Below are 19,693 nucleotides of genomic sequence, written 5' to 3' on the forward strand. Positions count from 1 at the left end.
TTCTTCAATTATCTTGGGTTTACAAGGTTGTTACTATAAATATGTTCGTTAGGTCATCACAAATATTTGGTGAAGCTGTTCACCTGCTATTCACTTTTATGGAATTGTGTAAGATGGTCATAGGCTAAAGCTTAATGTCAAGAAAGGCTCACCAGGTTAATAAGGAGGGCAGCTCACAATAATAATAACATTATTATTGTGCAAATACAACTTCTCATGCCTGAAGAGTTTTACAAACGTGATCCAGTTCATCTTCACAATAATTCTATTAAGGAGATAAGGGCAGGTTTTCCTCCTTTGTAGAAATCAAGAAAAGAAAGTGGAGCTTGTCAGGGATTTACCCAGATCTGCTGAGGGAGCAAGCAGGAACCAATGGGTTTTGATCCTCAGTCACGCACCAGCCTGGTCATGTCTCTCAGAAATATGGTTTGATTTTGGGTGGTCCTGGTGGAGCCAGGAGTTGGACTCGATGTTCCTCGTGGGTCCCTTCCAACTCGGGATATTCAGTGATTCGGTGTTTCCCTTTCTCACCGCAGCTACCGGATCTGTGGCGAATTCCTTCTTGCAAGGTCTGTTCCTGTGTCAGAGCTGTCAGCTAACATTTCAACAGAAAGACACGAGGATACTTTCCAATGAAACAGTTTGGCAGTGGGACAAATTAGGACCCCTTCTTCTTGCAGGCTTGGCACAGAAGGCTCATTAAAATTAACAACAGATATGAGACTCGTGTGCAAAGGAAAGCGATTATAGCCTCAAACCAGTCAACATCAGGATTACTGCATCGTTCCACTTCGACAACTTCCTCCCTGCCCACACGGATGCTGCCTTCCAAAGACATTTGTTCCTACTTGCTTTCTTGTTTGCAGTGATCATTCTCAGACAAACACCAATCTTCTATAGTCAGCACTGCTGATGGAGCTGCCTCTGTGGGTAGAATGAATGGCTTTAAAAATGCTAACACCTGGATTATTGGGAATGTGAGGTGTTATTACAGAATGAAGAACTTCAAACAAAACAATAAGCAAAGCTGATAATTCAGCAGAGAATTGTCCAGAGGGATGAAGGTGTACTCCGTGAAGACATCTTTATTTTCTTTCTCAACAGGGCAAAATGCTCCAGATTTTGGCAAATGGCACCTTCCTTCTGCTTGTCTTCTCCTTTTGTTCCCAACACACCTGAGATCAGCTCAAGGCAGGACTTACTGTGGCACTTTGGGTCTGCAAAACCCACCTCTCTGCTGGTCACACCACTGCTCTCCTCTCCACCCCCCACCAGGGCCACACTCTCCAGTTCTGTTTCCACATTCCAGACCCTCTGGGTCACAGACAGACAGACAAGACTGTCTTTTCAAGACCCTTACTCTGTTTACCTGGTGCCAGTGATAGTTTATCAATGGCATATGCAAATGCATGACATATGCATGCTACACTAGAAGAAAAATAAACAATTCTACTGAAGAAAACAGTTTAAATGCAGGTGCTGCAAGATCATAGAATGGCTTGGGTTGAAATGGACCTTCAAGATCTAGTTTCAACCCCCAGGTGCCAGAGAAGGTGCAAATTAGAAAGGTGTAGAGGTGCATAAACATGATAAAACAGTCTTAAATTTACAATAATACAAAGCTCAGTCATTTTAAAGCACAGAGGGAGGAGAGAACTGGTGTAAAGGTGCTTCTCAAACATGCCTGTAGGCAAAGGCAGTAATGCTCCACTCTCAAATCTGCCAGCACAAAAAGCACTTTGCTCTCTTCCCAAGCAATAACCATACTGTCACCAATATGAACACCAGGATCTGCAGAGGGAATCTTTTTTTTTTTCCCAATCTATACTCAGGCAGTAAACAAATGCACCCCAAGATACATATTTTTATATGTGTACATATATATATAAGAAATTGTAATTTCTTTCTCTGACTGGTACTTTACATCATTGGGATGAGGGAATGACAGAGCAGGAAGCACAGCCCTATTCTATAATTCAAGGTTCTTTTGGGGGATTCATGAGTTACTGAAGCTACGTAGGTAACATGAAATAAGTATCTTACATGGGTATGTCAAGAATAAATCACACACTAATCTAATTTAACTTGAAGTAGTAAACATCCTTTGAGTAAAGAAGAAGCAGCAGATATAATATATCTTATATTCTGTAAAGCTTCTCACTTTATCCCACAGAATGTTCTCATAACCAAGCTGGGGAAACAAGGTATAGATGAAATCACTGTGACAAAAAAAAAAAAAAGCCCATAAAATAAGAACCAGTAATTAGTGATGGCCTGCCACTAAGGCTGGAAGGCTTCTGCAGAGCATTACTGTTGGCATGGGTGGAGGGAGTGTCTTCATTTATTACCTTTGTAAGACTCCTGAAAGCCCCCTGTTCAGAGGTTTTTCAAAATACAGTGCCCCAAAACCCAACAGTCCAGAGAACGATAAGAGATTTATCAACTACGATCTGCATGTTGACTAGGAAAGAGAAGACAAGAAAGAACATGTTTGTGGTTGTCATAAGAACGTGAACAGGTCTCCATGGCCACTGATCCAAGAATAAAAATAAATCAGCTTTATTTGTAGGACAGAAGGTTTAGGGTGGGCACTAGGGATGGCCTTCTGTCTAACGGTGACAAAGTTTAAGGAACTACTTGCCTTTGAATTCATAAAGGCTGAATCCATTCCCTCCAACTGCTTTCTCTCACAATATAATTCTGAGCTGTCTGATGATCCATAACAGGAATTAAATCTTTTTTTTTTTTTCATCACTCTGGGCTCCCTTCATGATGCATTGCAAATGGGAAGAGAATAATATATTTTAGTAGTCCTGATCTTAAGTGCCTCTAATGGCTGGCTTGTGTGCTATGATATTCAATGTATTCCTGCAATCATCACGTTTGTAGTTATTCTTTTCCATTTCATTCTGCACTTATGTACTTAAATTAGTCACTCTAGACAATGGTCTCCCATGGACAAGATCAAATGCAAAACCTAAAGTTTCCAATAAATTGCATAATTATCCTGTGAAATGAACCCCAGCACAAATGAATAAATACATGGATACTGATATCTATTCTTGTTTGTTCACCTTCATTAATCTTCCCTGTGCATCCAGAGCTTTAACCAAGGAGGGCATACAGCGGAGTGGGGTTTAGCCAGTCCTTCCCTCCCATGGTGGATGGTTCGGCTCCTTCAGTGTTAACACATTTGCCTCCCGGCTCACCTGCACAGCCTTTGGTCCCTCTGCTCTTTGGTCCCAGAATCACCTTTATTTTGGCAGAATCTGCATGACTCCCTTTAATCAAAAATGAGGGATCGCTTCTGTGGACGAGCACTCCAGAGAAAGTTCAGTTTAACTGACAAACACGTCAAGTAGATTTTCTGATCAGGTCTTTTTTTAATTCTGTATTTGCATTGCAAAACTCCCCAGCCAGGCTAAAATCCTACCAAAGCTGTTCACCAAACACTTCAGCTTCATCTCAGCATTCTTGCAAAATACCTAAGCACGTTCCATTTCACTTGTGGTGAGAATGCAGTACAAAGCATTCCCACAAAGTCAACCACAGATTCAAGAGCAAAAAGTGTCCTAATTCATTAATGCTCTTCCATCAACACACCCTTTGAAGCCACTCCATAACCCATGAGAAGGTGAAGACTGGAGCTGGGAGAAGTGAATGGGTTATTACTGCACTGTTACTCCACTGAGCTTGGTTGCTTTGCTGCTTCTAGACTTTCCTTGATGGGACAGAGGCGTGTATGACACAGGTGGGTGGGTAACGCAGAGCAGAAACACAAATGAAAGCCCTGCTCCACCATTGGAGACTTGCTGACGTAACATTCCTATAATAAATAGGTGCTGAGAGTGCAAAGGTGAGCTCTGTCACAGCATAGCATTTAATAATTAAGCAAATTTTGAACTTTCAACATAGAGGAACATAGGTCTGATTAGTGTCAAAGCAACATATGCTATTTCACAAAAATGTTTTATTACAGGTGCAGAAATGAGGAAAGAGACTGTAAAGCATCCCAAGCTGTCACGTTTTCATTTCAACACAGGCAAGTGTTGAAACAACAGGTAACAAGGGCAAAGCTACTGAAACTTCAACAACTTCATTCCTGTTGTTTTCACCTGGACAAATGCAGCCATGGTACAATGCCTAACCAGCCATGCTACAATACATCCAATTTAGAGCAAAATTTGGCTGTTTAAAGTTTTCCTTCAGGTGCTGAGTCTTAAGGCGAAAGAAAAGCCACATGGCTAACCACAGCACATGCTCTCTGCAAACACAGCACAAAAGAGGGATGGGGAAAAATAAAACAAAAGAAGAAAGTGAAACCTTCCTGCTCAGGTGGAGTTCAGGAACGAGACGAAGAGATGGTACTCTCACATTTGCTGGTCTTTCCATTCCAGGCCTCTGAAGCCATTCCTCAGGATGGTGACAAGAAAGGCCCAGTGTTGTGACAGGAGGACAGCAAGTCAGCAGCCAAAGTAGCAGAACAAACTTTAATTAGCCCCCAGTACTCCCCAAATACCAGATGGAGCTTTTGCCTCTCATCACCAGTGATGGAAATCAGAAAGCAGTACTGAGCAGGACGCTCCTCTTCTCACAGCTCATATTTAGAAATGGGGCTTTAATTCCACTTTAACAATCTTTGGTCCACTGATTTCTTGTTCTGGACTTCTGATTTACCATCTGTTTTCTTAAAAGTAGTTCTTGGGGCATCACCAAGCCTAAGTCATTCTTTTCCTTCGGATTGTATTTGCTTCTGTAGAAGAACACGGTACTTCTGAGAAATTGGAGAACAAAGCTTTCTGTCCTATCCCGTGTATTTGGAGAACAAAAACCAGATTACTTACAGCCCCAAACTTTTTGTACCGACTTCTAAATTTTAAAAATGTGGGTCATATTTGCAGTGTAAGGAGCTTAATTATTCCTTTAGAACACAGTCTGTTTTCCCACAGTCGCGCTATGATGCACTGCATGAGGAACCAGCCCAGTTGCACAAGGGAGGCTGAGAAAGGAGAACAGATTTTCACCACGGTATGAGAGACTGACAGCTGCTGGAGGCAGGTTACCAGACTTAGATGACAAATCATTGCACCTTCTATTGCAAAGCCTGCATTCCTAAGTGCTTTAGACAAACCTCTCCATAAACCTCTTAATCTGCCACTTGAAACAATTCCCAGGCTGGAACAGTCACCTCCAAGTGTTGTGAGGTTAAGCCTCACCAAAGAAAACTCACAACCCCAAAAAGATGTGCTCCACAGCTAGCACAAAGTGCGTGCACGTTCATTCAGACCTGGCTGGTTTGTAAAGGCAGAGGTTTTTCTTTTAAGAGGGGAAAAATTGAAAGTCAATGTTAAAAAAATGGTTAAATAAAAACTTACACAAATGAAGAAGTTGCAAAGAAACAGGAGCTGCCAGCCAAGTCTCTTCATTAAAACCCCCAAATAGGTATGAGGTTGACAAAGGTACCTCATTAAGCTGGGGAATAGATGAATTAATAGAGCCAGAGATTTTTCTTAACTGTTTTTAATGTTACATGTTATAAACATGTGGATGTAAAGCTATCAAGGACAACAGCGGTCTTACTCCTTGAATCACAATATTTATCAGAGAATATAACATCTTCCCAGAGGTACACCGTATCAGAACTCCTAAATCCTGACTGACCACACGATCAAGTGAACAGGATGCTGAACTGTCCCTTCCATCACTGACATGTTCTGACTTCTAGGAAAAAATTCTCCATTCCTTGTTGCTGTTGAAGCTCTTCCTCAGCTTTTACCATAAATAATATAAACTCCCCAGAGTAAAATACTTTCATTGTATGTCTGCAGAGGGCTTAGCATCTAATGGAACAGGATTTTACTTTAATGCTGATGGCAACAAAGATTAATAATCCCTGAAAGGCCACTCTTCTCGCAGTTTGATTTCTGCAGAGGCCAAGGAATGCTGTACCATAATTCCTTCATTCATCCAAGCACTCGTGTTTGAATTGCTCTATTCCTTCTGCCAGTGATCTGCAGACCTGAATGCAACAGGCGCCAAAGTTTCAAATACATTGATCACAGGTAGAACATCTGATGAAGATCTTAAAGGGAATACACAAATCCAGCTACGCATCCTTCATGAGCACAGAAGCTAAAAACAACCTGCACTTGAATGATCATCTCATGGACTATCACCACACAACTGATCACCTGTGGCTGGTAAGGACCTACTAAATACTTATTTGAGGAGAACTGTGCATTATTCAAAATCACAGAATAATACTGAGTGGAAAGGACTTTGGGATCTCTAGTTCCACCTCTTGCTTGAAGCAGGGTCAACACTGAACTCAGACAGGGTTGTGTAGGTCTCTGGCTGGTCTCATCTTGAAAACCTCCAAGGACTCATAATTATCTTAGGATTCAAAAGCAGCAACTCCTTCCAAAACAACAGAGTTCTCCCCCAAAATGAAGTTGTGATATGTGCCTAATTCACTGTGAAATGGAAGCATTGGGCTATTGCACTGAAGGGGTTTCCACCTCAACCGCAGTGCTAAAACTCCCAGATGTGGTATTGATATCACAGTCAAATTGTGACTCCATGTAAGATGGAGTTTCCCAGCGTTCAGTAGAGCCAGTCCTTGGATACAGGCTCCCAAACACACACAGATATAAATTTAAACCCAGAATTTCCTACTTGAAACTCTGGTGGATAACTGTATTCACAGTAAGGAGACAATCTTCATTTTCAATAACGTACCAATTCCTCGCTCACCAGATAGGTCTCAAATGCATTTCTAAGATCCAAAACAGGATCACGAGATCAGAGAATAATTGAGGTTGGGAGGGATTGGTGCAAGTTTCTATTCCATCTTCTTGCTTAAAGCATGGTTACCTACGTGATCAGATGGGGGATTTATAGAAAAATCTAACTACACAATTGAGGTTGATGACTCAAAGACTATTTCAAAAATTATTAAAAAAAAAAGCCAATGGACTTAATTCAACATCAGTTTTTTTTTTTTCTTTTCTAGAAGACATTTTCAACATTCAGTGTTGGTTATGTGGGAAAGCAGACGATATCGGGTGGATAATGAATTGTTCTGGTGTTATATAAGACATTGGTTAAAAATCCATGTGACTTCAAAGGGAGATTACACAAGATTATAGACCTAGGGTGAAATTCTAGCTCTGATTAAAATCACTGGCAGAAGTCCCACTGACTTGACCACTGCCAGGATTTCACCCCTAAGCCAAAGCAGACATGTTTTACTAACGTGGCCATGCAAACCCACACATGCCAACCCAGATGCATCTTACAAGTGCATCTCTCTACAACAAAGCCTAAAAATCCTTTTATGATCTCCCTCAGACCTATGCAGTTTGTCTCTCTTCCACTGTAGATTATTTATGTACAGATTAGGAAGATGGTGTCTGCAAGCAAAAACAATCTATATTTCTGAAACTCACATTTTCCTTCTTACTGCCTTTCGCCTTCTCCATCAGGATGCTACCACAGCAACAGCTCCATGATCAAATAAACCAGTCTAAAAGCAATCATTGCAGTGCCATTAATCACTCCTTGTGCCACAGATTATATTTCCTGTGGAGACCAGCAGCTCAAAGGTGGTCACATAAAAGCAAGTTCTGGCCTGACCTCAAGAACTGTGTTCAGGTTTGGGTGCCACAGTATAAGAAGGATATGAAGATATTAGAGAGTGTCCTAAGGAGGGCTACAAAGATGGGGATGGGCCTGGAGGGGAAGATGAGGAGCGGCTGAGGGCCCTGCATTTGTTGGGTACAGAGCAGAGGATGCTGAGGTGCCCTCATGGCCATACAGCTGCTCACAGGGAGCAGAGGGGCAGCGCTCTCAGACATCGGGCTTGGATTTAGGTGGTGCTGTGTGGAGCCAGGGGTTGGACTCAATGACCCATGTGTGTGTGACGGCCAATTAAGGGTGTTCTGTGGCTCTGTGATCCTGCCTTATTCTGGCAAAAGGCATTGCTGAAGCCTGTCCCACTGCCACCGTTCATTTTACTTGTGCTTCCAACACAACTGCATTTCAGCAAGAGGTTTCTCCAGCTATAAAATGAGCCTCATGCTCATTTACAACAAAAACATTGTGACAGTTAACTATGCAATTCTTGTAAAGCCTCCGAAAATATAAATCACCATAGCACTGAATTATTAACCTTCATTATTATTACTTATGCAGAACTTTGGGTTGGAGCTTACGAAGGCAACAGAAGATTAATTATAACTTGTCCCAAATGCAAAATAGGAGGAAGTGGAACACCCTCAATTTTGCTCTCATGAAAAACAAGGCAGCTGCTTACGGCAGCCTGCAGCTAACCTGGGAGCAGGGTTTGGCTGACGCTGCCAAGCTCGGCAGTGTGGACACGAGTGCCCATTGGAGCACGACGCACCCAGCCCTCAGACAGGCATCAGTTGGTTCCTGCCTCTTGGCAGCGCACCGACCGGCAGTACGGCTTCACAGGCACAAAATGCTCTCTCTCAAACTGTCCCAGTGAGAAACTTTGCTGTGTACACAGCTTACAAGTGACAACTTGGAAAGATCCTCTTCCCGAAACCACAACTGCAAATGTCGTCATGCTTTGTCATGCTACCGTCAGGAACTCAGCACAGAAACAGTAATTTAAATTCCGGGGTTAAAATAAAAGATCACTACCAGAGATCTCAATGCAAGTTGTAAGGTGTCCAGGGCTTTAAACAAAAGCACTGTTCTGTGCCCCATGAAAACACTGCAGCGCTGTTACACTGCTGGAGCAGGAGGCAGAGATGGCTGCAGGCAGATGGGTGCTTTATGTGTGTGCTCAGGAGTGATAGGGAGAATACAATAAATGACACCCCTAGTAATACTAGCAATGTGCAAGATGTGGCGTGTGAAACCAAGACAGCACTGATCGTACTTTTAGAGAAGTTAAGCATCTGTTTAGTTTCTTCAAAAGGCCAATAGGACCTACAGATCTTTTTTCCCTTCTCAAAAGAATCAGATCATAATCTGTCACAGACATCTTTCACAACGAGCTCAGCACTCTAGAAGCATCGACATCCTTGTACTTGTCATTGCCCAGACAGATGGAAGAGCTGCAGAGCAGTCTATGTCAGCGTGACAAGAAAAACTTAACCCACTGCTAGCAATAGTTACAAAGTCAGTAATTTTTCACCTCGATCTCCCTAAAGAAGGAAGCACTGCACTTGAGAAGACCTCATTAAAAGATTACCAGAGGTTAGCAGCTTAGGTACCTCTGCAAGTGAAACTGATTCCTGCGCTGATACTGAAAACCTTCTGCTGGCAGCAGGAGCAGAACAAGCAGATTTCTGCAGAGTATGAGGGACAGTTGCATTAGACTTCTTTGGCCAAACACACTGTATGTGCTAATCAGAATTAATTTGCTTGATTCAGCCTCTATTTCTCTATTTGGATCGAAAGCTTCACAAAATCAGCAGGGATTTTTTGTTTTGTTTCGTTTTTTTGTTTTTCTAATCTTGCTGAGATGGAAATTTCCATACCGCGATTCTGCAATGATTGTAAACAGGAGAGTGGTTTCAACATCGTTGGACCTTAACCCTTTACATAATGAACAGCGGCTGAAAATCTGTGTGTAGAGAAGGGAGAGCTCAGCGAGGGCTCCGCGCAGAAAGAGGGAACTGAGACTGCATGCCTGCTCAGCTCCCTGATTTTAGACTTCATGAAGAAAAACAGCAAGACAGAGAAAAGAATGAAAAGGTCACTAACTTCACAGAACACTTCAACATTTTCATCTGCTCCTTAGCACAGGATTACAGACTACCTCGCATACAGCAAAGTAAACAAATTGCAAGAAAAAAGCTTACACAAATACTACAAGATTCCTTCCAATTCCCTCACCTCCTAGTTCAAGAGCAAAATATACACACTCTCCAATACTGAATGACTTCACTTTTGAGCCATGGCATCCAAAATTTGATACCTTGAGACTTTTTCCATCAACCTGAACAGCAAACAGGGATGCAACACACTTCCTAAGAGCACAGTCTTTACCACTGACATTACCAGGCTGCCGCATGGGAGAAGGAAACGATGCTGTGGACTTCCACCATCCATGCCCTGCATCCCTTCAGTCTGCTGTACACGCTGGAAAGGCAGTGGCTCTGCCTCTGTCGTACCTTTAACAGAGGATGTTTCCCCGAAATAAATGCACAGGAGATGGTGTTTCTGGGATTCCAGCTCCAGTCCTATGCACAGCAATGGATTTTGAAGCTACCTCAGGATCCGCCTCATCTTCTTGCCTCTTGGATTTTTATACGCATCTTCAGACATGAATGGAAGCATTAAATGCTTCAAGGGTGCATTTATATAATCCGAGCCTAAGGTATCCCTGGGATAGATTGCCCATGCCACACCTCTCCATGCAGCAGCCAGGCAGGTTTGCTTTCTTTTCTGTCCAAGGAATAATAGAATAATAGCATATAACAATTAAAAAAACCCAACATCTAAAGATCTAATGAACTTCACAGTGACTTGGGATTTAATCCCAAATTCTAGCTCCTCCTTAGGGCTTAAGTTATAAATGAGATGCCAAACTGTCAAAACCTTGCATCACATCTATCAAAGGCAGACAGATATTTGCAGTGCAGAAAGAGCATTTCAGCCCCCTGACACACAACCAGCCTGGTTAACAAATGCGTATTCTTCAAGCAGAGATGTTCCAGTTCGTGGCTCCTGAACTTTGTACTGAGAAGTGACCCAGCTGAGGCAGCCCTGTGCAAAATTTGCCATCTCCATTGAATAGATTTATTCAGCTAGCACTCTCCTTTTCCCCCAAAGAGTCCCACTTGAACATTCCCACCTTTCATAAGGCTCACTAGACTTGTTTACTGTCTCCTGTTTAACAAGATACTCACTAAATCCTCTTGCTATGCTGTTACAGCAATCTGAACAAAAACAAAAGCCAGATCCAAATGCTTAAGGCTCCTTCCACTACCAGCATATTTTTGCCATCAGGGGACAATCGCTTGGTCCCTTCAGTGCTACATTCACTAATGAATGCATTTTAACTGAATTGCAGCACTAGCAGTGAAAAAACCACCAACCCTCTGCCACAGTCATCAACAGAAATCCAAGAAATACCATACCCCCAATACAACCGTGTCCCTTCCAAACAGGATGAGTCTCCTCTCTTGCTGCAGGGTTTCCTTTTATTTTTTATGTAACGTAGGTAAGTGGAGGGAGCTGGACAGCTGGGCTCTTTGTGAGTACCAGACTCTTGAATTCCTTGTCTGACTTTGCAGCCTATGTATAGTTTTTGGTTAATATTTATTTGACCATTTTGACTTCCTTTTGAGCTCTGCGTATCTGACTTGTGGGCCCGGTTTCACTGAACTGGCAGTGATCCCCATTCAGATTTTGGATTTTTACATGCATTAACATGAATACATTTCGAGACTGTGTTTTTAGTAAAGAATTGTGCTGCACACAAAATCACAACTTCCCTACACGTGTGCATAGGGCCATGGTTTGCTGCTGGATTATTGCATAGTTTTGCACATACAGCTCCAAGAAAAGCTCTGTAATTGTTTAGTGGTTGGGCCGCTGGCAGAATTCCCTGCTGTTTTTATAAATAGGCCTAAAGACAAACAAACAAGCTACTAATAACAAGTATTCTGTTTTAAAGCAGCTCTGCTTTGTGTTGTCCAGCACATGAGAAGCTCAGATGGTCAATACAGCAAAACCCACGGCAAAAACTAAGATCATGCCAATAATCAGAGGCACTTCTGGTTCTCTAAAACACTGACATTTCACTCCAATTAAATAAGCTTAATTTAGGAGAAATACCAAGATACACAAGGCTGTGTTTGGCTGTGCTGTCTCACATTTCCATTTACACTGTTTCTAGATATTGGGAAATGGTAAAATGACTTATTAACAGATAAACAACTCCAAAGGCCTGCTACATGCCTAAAGCAAAGCGGTCTTGCTGGCCTGGCTTTTTCCACCCATCATTTTCACTGTGTCAAAGACCCGGTGATGACTCAGAACACCTTTTCTGACCATTATGAAGGTCTCGGATTTGTCAGGAACACCACAACTTTCAGTGGGAGCCCCTCTTTCCATTGGCAATTCTTTGGGGTCTGAGCCATCAGCAATGGTTAGTTTCTACCACCTCTTTTTCAGTCTATTCATTTAATACTGTGATTTTGTAATTTACTTTATTTATGCTTTCAGAGTTCTGGAAGGGTGATTTAGCCTTCCTAGCTAAACATTCAAACCCACTTCTTGGTTCTTTGTTCTTTCTTCAAGAAAGACACTCTTTCTTGGGTATCTTGTTGGTATTTCATATGGATCTATTTCTGGAAGTAAGCAGGAAAATATTTTTCACCTACCTACTCAGAAGCTTATTTGTTACAACTAATGGAAGCCAGAAAAGTTTCTATAGGAAAAACCCATCCTGACACAGAATCTCTTCTAAGCAGTGCAGATGTAACAAATTCTTTTGGAAGAAAAGAGGGAAAATTAGGCCTCTAACCCTTTTAAATTCCTTTTCTGTTACTTACAGATCTTATCTCTGTTTCTTGGAGGATGATCTTCATCAGCCTCTATTGGCCCTGGGTTCTCTGGTGCAGACGTCACCATTTTGCTGCCTGCTGCTCATTTCCTCCTCTAAGCCTTCTCTTTGTGGGGCTTATTTTTAATTTCCATAGCCGTGCCAGTTTTGCTTTGTTTTGCCTTTTGTATCCCCTTGGAGAGCATACATCGTCCCCACAGCCCTCCTCAGAGACTTAGCAGCTCTCTTTATCTCTTTCTTTATGTCGTCCAGCATTAGCAGCTTAGTCTGTGAGAAAACAAATCCTCTTTTGCGCTGATAAGAAGAGTCACTTACACTATTCCTTCCCCTTTGTTTGCCCCTCTCTTCAGAGGGAAGAGCTGGCCAGCCTTCACGTGATGACGCAGGCCAGAGCAAGACGCCAAGTGGGCTGCGCGTCGTTGCTACCGAGGTGAGTGCTTTTCTGATAATGCCCAGAAATGATGGAGTCAGCACAGATTAAGGAAACAATAAAGTGCTCAGTGCTCATGGCAGTGCTGAACACACACTGAGGCATTTCAGGGTACACGCTGCAGCCCCAGGGGAAGCTGCAGTAACGCTGCTAGCACAGGTAAAGGGCCACTAGGTGACTGTACAAAGACAGCTTTGCCCAGAAAATATCCTCTGCGGTGGAACCACACTGCCATAGCAGTAGCACAGCACAGAGAGGAGCTCATAGGAATTATGGTCACTAGAGCAGCAGATGGTTTCTCTTGTCACCAAGCATACAGACATTTCCTTGGCATGACAGATGCCATGCATCCCTCGCAGAGAGTGCCCTCATCAATCACCTTCACAGCTACGGGGTGAGTATGCACCCAGCTGAGCTTCAAATGGCCCAAAGTCTGCAACATGGAACTCGCAGAGCTTTCAGCAAAGCATAACTTCAGAAGCTTCTGCAGGCTGGTTTGGGGCTGAAGAGGCACTAAAGTAGTCAGTGGAAGAGGCTCAGCATCCTCTTGGCAGGCCTAGATTGGCAGCTGAGCTAAAGGCAATGCCCCATCAGGCTCCAGGCAGTGTTTGCTCTCTTTATAGGATTGTAAATCCAGCAAGTGTTCTGAAAGCACTAAATACACAGGGAAAAAAATATCCTTACTAAAGCCTGAGCGTTACCAAATGGTAGCTACCTTAGTATACACAAGTGCAAACAGCTTTGTTCTTGAAATCTCACTACTTTCTCAGCAGGTATCTAACATCACAAGAAAACCTTCAATACACTTACATGGGAAGGGGAGGGGTGGAGGTGGGGAAACAACATTCTGTTTCAGCTTTAAGGAAAAGCATTGGTTTTGTTTCCTCAGAACAGTTTCTGCTGTTCTGCAACACAACAGCTGCTCCAACCCCACAGTCAGCTTTAGCCAATTCTGAGTCATCAGTTTTCAGCACACCATGCAGCTGAAAGCAAATTCAGCTGGTAGCACTGTTGGAAACAAATCATTATTTGCCCAGATCTCATATTAACCCTTTATTTTCCATGAACATCACCACTAAAGAAAGTACAGTACATACCTTTCAAATAGACCAGTGGAAAAAGGCAGCAAAAAGAAAACAGCCTCTCAAGCCAGCTATGAAGACCTCGAAGCAGAACCTGAGCAACTTTACTTCAAATGAGCTCTGCTTCTCTCAACAACTCTATACCCCATCAACACACCAAATCTGTGGATCAGGTCACCCTAAATAGAGGGAGATCAGGCTTAGTTCCAAGGACCGTGCTGTTTTAGCCAAACCACCAAGCCTATAAGCTTGCCCTGATGACTCTACCATAAAGTTCTATATCGCTATTACTGCTGCACAGACATCAGGAGGATTTCTAACTAAACGTTTAATTCTGTTTCATCTTTAGCTACTTGGTTGGGCAGTTAATTTGCCTTCCTGCATTAAGTTGGTCTATTTTCACTTGTACATCTGCAGCAAGGGGTCTATAAGTTATACAACATATAGCAAATGCTGCATGAATACCTTGCAAATGTAAGTCCTATTCTAGTGGTCTGCAATTCAACAAACTGCCAGATACTCACCTCAAATGCACATTTTCAAGCTAAGCTTTAGCTAAAGGTAAAGTTAGAAAAATAAATGTTTTGCCAAATTAAAAAGCCAATGCAATATTAAACTGAAGAAAGCTATCATTTGCAATGAGACATGAGGTCCGGGAGGGTCTCACAGGGTACATGATTTGTCTTTGGCCATCTGTGTGACCCTCCCCAGCTCTGCCCTAGTGCCAAGTCAGTTAATTGTGATCTCCTCAATTTCTTATTTTTTTCTTCCAAGATTTAGTTGGTAGATGGCAAATATCCCATTGTTATTCTTCTTCTGCCCCGCTCCCTCCTGCTGGCACCCCAGCAAGTCCCAAATGCAAAGAAACGGTTTATTACAACACAGATGAACAGCACGGTTTCTTCTTTCTTCTTCCCCCCCGCTACTGTTTTTAATCTTAGCTCAAGAGTTCCCTCCAGATATTTTAAGCTGAGGCAGACAACTCGGTAATGGTACAGAGCTCCCAGGCTCATTCGCTAACAGCAGCAGATCTCACTGAATTACTTTGCTGAGTGAGGGAAAAGAATTTAGGCTAATTTTATCAATTTAATGAATTTAGTTTGATCCCTGTATTCACATAATTATGGGCTATAATTTTGTCTAAAACTTGAGAATTTAACAGCTGGATAGAGACTAACCAAAATGTCCATGTCTCTAAAGGTTAATGAGGAGCTGTCATTGCAATGCTTCTATGGATTAAGCACGTGTGGTTACACAGTGCATCAGGAAGCCTTCAGAGCAAATAAAAAAAACCTTAATATCATATTAGCACTGTGAAGACTCATCTGGAATAATGTGTACAGTTCTAGTCATCTGTGCTCAGGAAAGGTTAATTCAGTTGCGAACAAGTGCATCAAAAGGCTATTCTGATGATGTGAGGAACAGTCTCTCTTATGGGACGTGACTAAAAGAGCTTGGCTTGCTTTGCTTCACAGTTGATAGCTGAGAGTGCATATGATTGCACTTCAAAACTACATTAGGTAGATAAACACCATCAAGGGAGAAAGTAGATAAAGGACACTTTGTGGGTGCCATTGGAAAATGGAAATAGATCCTGAATAGATTTCAACTGAATATTAAGAGGGGAAAAAAAAGAATGACATTCTAGAGCAATGCTCTAGCAAGAGCAATGGGGACAAAATCTATAAAGGCTATTCAGACTGATGAAGTTTCTTACAGGAAAGATGTAATGAAGCTGCCTACAAGATTTTTCTACAGAATTAGGAAATGGAACTAAATGGGAGGTCAAAAGAAGTCTCCTTCTTGCTTTATGCATTTTCTACAACAAGTAGGAAAGGAAGGGATCATTATTACTCGCAGTTTTTCCAGGCTTAAGCAGCTCTGCTTCTGTTGTGGAGGCCCCACAGCTGACAGGTCTGCAGAACAGAAACAGCCCAGAGGTCTGATGGAAGGAAGACCAGAAAAAGCTACTGACATCTGGAAAAAAAGTCATTCTATGTATAACGTGAGGGTCAACACAAAAATATAGGATGATTAAGAAGGTTAATTCTGGACCACTTCCCAAATTTGCAAAGAGACTGGTATGCAACATGTGACTGTGTCTCTGAGAGCAACTGTTCCAGTGCTCAGAGCATGCCAACCATAGCTTTTAGCAAGGCCTACAGCAAAACATGGTAGGCCTGTTGTAAGAAGTCCTTGCTCTACGCATTTCAGAAACCTCGCATCAGATGTGCCACATGGATTATATAAAAGTGCCTATGGAAACATGGGTGTATGCAGGCACACCCATATTCATACACATGTCACAAAGCTGGGATACTGCTCATAAAAACATCTCATCTGCTTAGACAAGGGTCTGAAGTACCCCCAGATTGGGTGAGGAGCTGTGTAATGGCTCTAAAGTGGTATCAAGATGATTCTACTTATCTAAGCTAACCAAGAAGCAATAATGATCTCTGTAATTTACTCAATACCTAGAAAAGCAAAGTAGCAAACCAGTGATGGTTTTGTAAATCTTAAAGAATATGTTTGTAACTGGATTTAAAAGAGAAGCACAAAAAGAGGAAGGGAAAGCTCTAAAAGTGAAACTACAACTAAAACAGGACAGAGAGAGAGAAAAGGGGAGAAAAAAAATCTTCCTGAAAGTGGTTAACAAGGGGAACATACCAACACTGGGTTTGTCAGCTCTGACCAGCCACCACTGCAATCCCTGCTTCCACCTGCCTCAGCCACCTGGCAGACCACTTTTACCAGGTAAATAAAGCCCAGCCCCTCCCCTACAGACAGCTGAACTGATTTGTCATCACACTTCCAGGTTCAGACCGCAGTTCCCACGGCGAGGGCTTCCTTCCCAGCATCTGCTCTGCCTCAGTGCTCCCTGAGGCCCAGGGAACAGCCAGCTCTCCAGAGGCATCAGCTGCAGTCACTTTGGGAGCCTGGTGACCTGCCTGTTAAAATAGGGGGAGTAACTTCTGTTGCTCCCTCAGCACTGCTTTTAGGGAACCAAGAGCATGCCAGAACACTGCTTGCACTCGTGTACAGCCCGAGGAACAAATGAGCAGCTGTGCTCAGTTTAAGTCAAGGCTCTACTTTCTCAGTCCTTATTAAACATTGGCTTATTTCCTTCACAGCTAATGGCAAGGAATGGATGCTTTGTGGGGAGCTATGGGCTCACAGTGCTATCTGATTTTGCCTTAGCTGGGTCAAACTCATACCATCCACAATGGAAAGCTGTAAATCTATTTACAGAGGAGTCTGTCAGTGATCCTCATCACAGGTAAATCCCTGAAGCCGAAGGGAGTCTTATTACTGTTGATCTTACACACAGAAAGCTCTATACAGTGTCAGCGCAAGACCAGCACTGCCAGCATTGATTTACCTAGAACCACCTGGCTTTAGGCATGATGTTTTAGCTGACATACAGGACTAGGGAGCCTTTCAGCTCTATTTTCCATCTTGCTATAGATTTGGGCAAGTTACCTTTCATATTTTTGCTTTCCAAGCAGAAAGGATTTTACTTACAGGCACTCATACAATTCTGCTAAACATTTTGGACTTTGCAGAAGGAGGGAGACAGAAGAGGGCAATGCATTAGGCCTATTACGTTATGTTGGCTCTGACACTAGATTCTCTTTTCAGGAGAGTTTTAAAACCAATATTTGAATCAAATACCCCCGATCAATATAAACCTGGACACCTTCCAGGAGTCCACTTCTTTGGCAAGTTCAAATAAAGCTGGTCTGGCTGTGTTTGAGGTATAAATAAAAACTGGAGTGCACAGAAGGTTGATATTAGAGGGTCCAGCTGACTGATGAGAGCTGTGATTTACAGAGAACAATCTGAATAGCATATGGATAACAAGATGATACTGGTAACTATTAGGACATTGAAGGTACCTGAGAATTCTCAGGTCAGATGGGTGATATTTTACATTTCATGTTCACTGCAATTAAAGCACTGATACTACTAATGGTTCACCAGGAATTACTTTGCCCTCCAAACCAGGATGGGCAGTTCCCAAGACAGTGCTGGCAGCCAATGTGCTGCAGAGGCACTTGAGCTTAAATGAAATGAATAAACACATATTTTTCTCTACATACAGAGAAGTCAATTGCTTGTGTCCATTAAAAATCTCCTAACGCTTTCCTTCAGAAAATAAATCCTGACTCCAAACTCTGCTCTACACTTTGCATTTTTTAGGTGGTTAAAGATCTCCCTGTAAGATATTCCAGATGATGTAATTTTCTCAAATTCCTTCACAAGTTTTCCCTGTACTGCCAAGTATCAGTGAAACCTAAAGGTCCCTGTCCAGAGCTATCCACATGTCAGTCATACATGGCAAAAACGTATGAATAGATGCTCAGAGGGCTGGAGTACCTCTCATGTGAAGAAAGACTGAAGGAGTTGGGCTTGGTCAGCTTGGAGAACAGAAGGCTCTGCGGAGAGAGCACTGCGGCCTTCCAGTACTTAAAGGGGGCTTATAAGCAGGAGGGGACTGACTTTTTATGCTGTCTGATACTGACAGAACAAGGGGGAATGGCTTTAAACTAAAATGGAAAGATTTAGATTCAATGTTAGATGGCAATTTTTTACTCAGAGGGTCATGAGGCACTGCCACAGGCTGCCCAGAGAAGCTGTGGATAACTCATCCCTGTAGCTAGCAGTGTTCCCCAAGGGTTGGTACTGAGTCAGGTCTTGTTTAACATATTCACAGGTGACCTGGATTAAGGGGTAGACTGCACCCCCAGCAAGTTTGCTGATGATACAAATCTGGGAGAAGTGGCTGACACACTCAAAGGCTGTGCTGCCATTTAGCAAGGCTGGAGATTTTGGTGTAGAGGAACCTCATGATGTTCAACAAGGGCAAGTGTAGAGTTCTACACATGGGGAGAAACAACCACATGCATCAGCACAGGTTAGGGGCAGACCTGCCGGAAAGGAGCTCTGCAGACAAGGATGTAGGTGTTTGGGTGGATAACAGGTTGGCCATGAGCCAGCAGTGTGCCTTTGTGGCCAAGAAGGCCAACGGTATCCTGGGGTGCACCTCCTCTAGAGATATTCAAAACCCACCAGGACTCTTTCCTGTACAATCTACTGTAAGGAACTGCTTTAGCAGAGGGTTGGACTTGATGATCTCCAGAGGTCTCTTCCAGGGGGATCCCTAGGATTCTGTGATTCTATAGTTCTATGATGCTGAATTCAAGCCCAGGTTGAATGGGGCCCCAGGCAACTTGATCCAATGGATGGCAACCAGCATGGCAGTGGGGTTGAAACTGAATGGGCTTCAAGGACCCTCTCAAACCAAGACATTCTGTGACCTATGATTCTACAAAATACTTCTAAAGGCTTCTGTAGCTTATCATATTTGAAGGCTTGTAACAGTTTCAGAGTTAACTCCACGTCTGCTGTGGAGCGAGTGCCCATTTTGAGTACATGTTCCTCTAATGATCAAGAACCAAATCATCAGGGTGCTATAGTCAAGATTATCAAGACTACCAAGAGGAAATCCTTTTCATCTTTACTCCTGACACATGGAAGGAGAAGCACAGCTGCATCCAAGATAAAGCAAGCTTGTGGTTAGGAGGTTGCAAGTCTAGCAGTCTAGCTAGACTTGCTTTAACCACTAAATCAACT

The 19,693-nt window shown here is 42.7% G+C and overlaps 1 protein-coding gene across 9 annotated transcripts in view; it reads right to left on the reverse strand.

Annotated features, from left to right (window-relative positions):
- The window catches only part of PRKAG2 (protein kinase AMP-activated non-catalytic subunit gamma 2), a 182,415-nt gene that overhangs the window by 147,041 nt on the left and 15,681 nt on the right, over window positions 1–19,693 (reverse strand). The window contains exon 1 of one of the 9 annotated variants that reach the window (XM_015281207.4): window positions 12,537–12,888. The exons of 6 other annotated variants lie outside the window; for them this stretch is intronic. In XM_015281207.4, the coding sequence (XP_015136693.2) occupies window positions 12,537–12,572 (36 nt within the window). In that variant the 5' untranslated portion in view covers window positions 12,573–12,888. Of the gene's footprint in view, window positions 1–10,148; window positions 10,313–11,117; window positions 11,264–12,536; window positions 12,889–19,693 lie in introns of those variants that run through there. 2 more of the 9 variants (XM_046921563.1, XM_046921573.1) reach the window with 2 other exon arrangements.

The sequence above is a fragment of the Gallus gallus genome, chromosome 2 (assembly GCF_016699485.2).
Source record: "Gallus gallus isolate bGalGal1 chromosome 2, bGalGal1.mat.broiler.GRCg7b, whole genome shotgun sequence".
NCBI classification, from domain to species: Eukaryota; Metazoa; Chordata; class Aves; order Galliformes; family Phasianidae; genus Gallus; species Gallus gallus.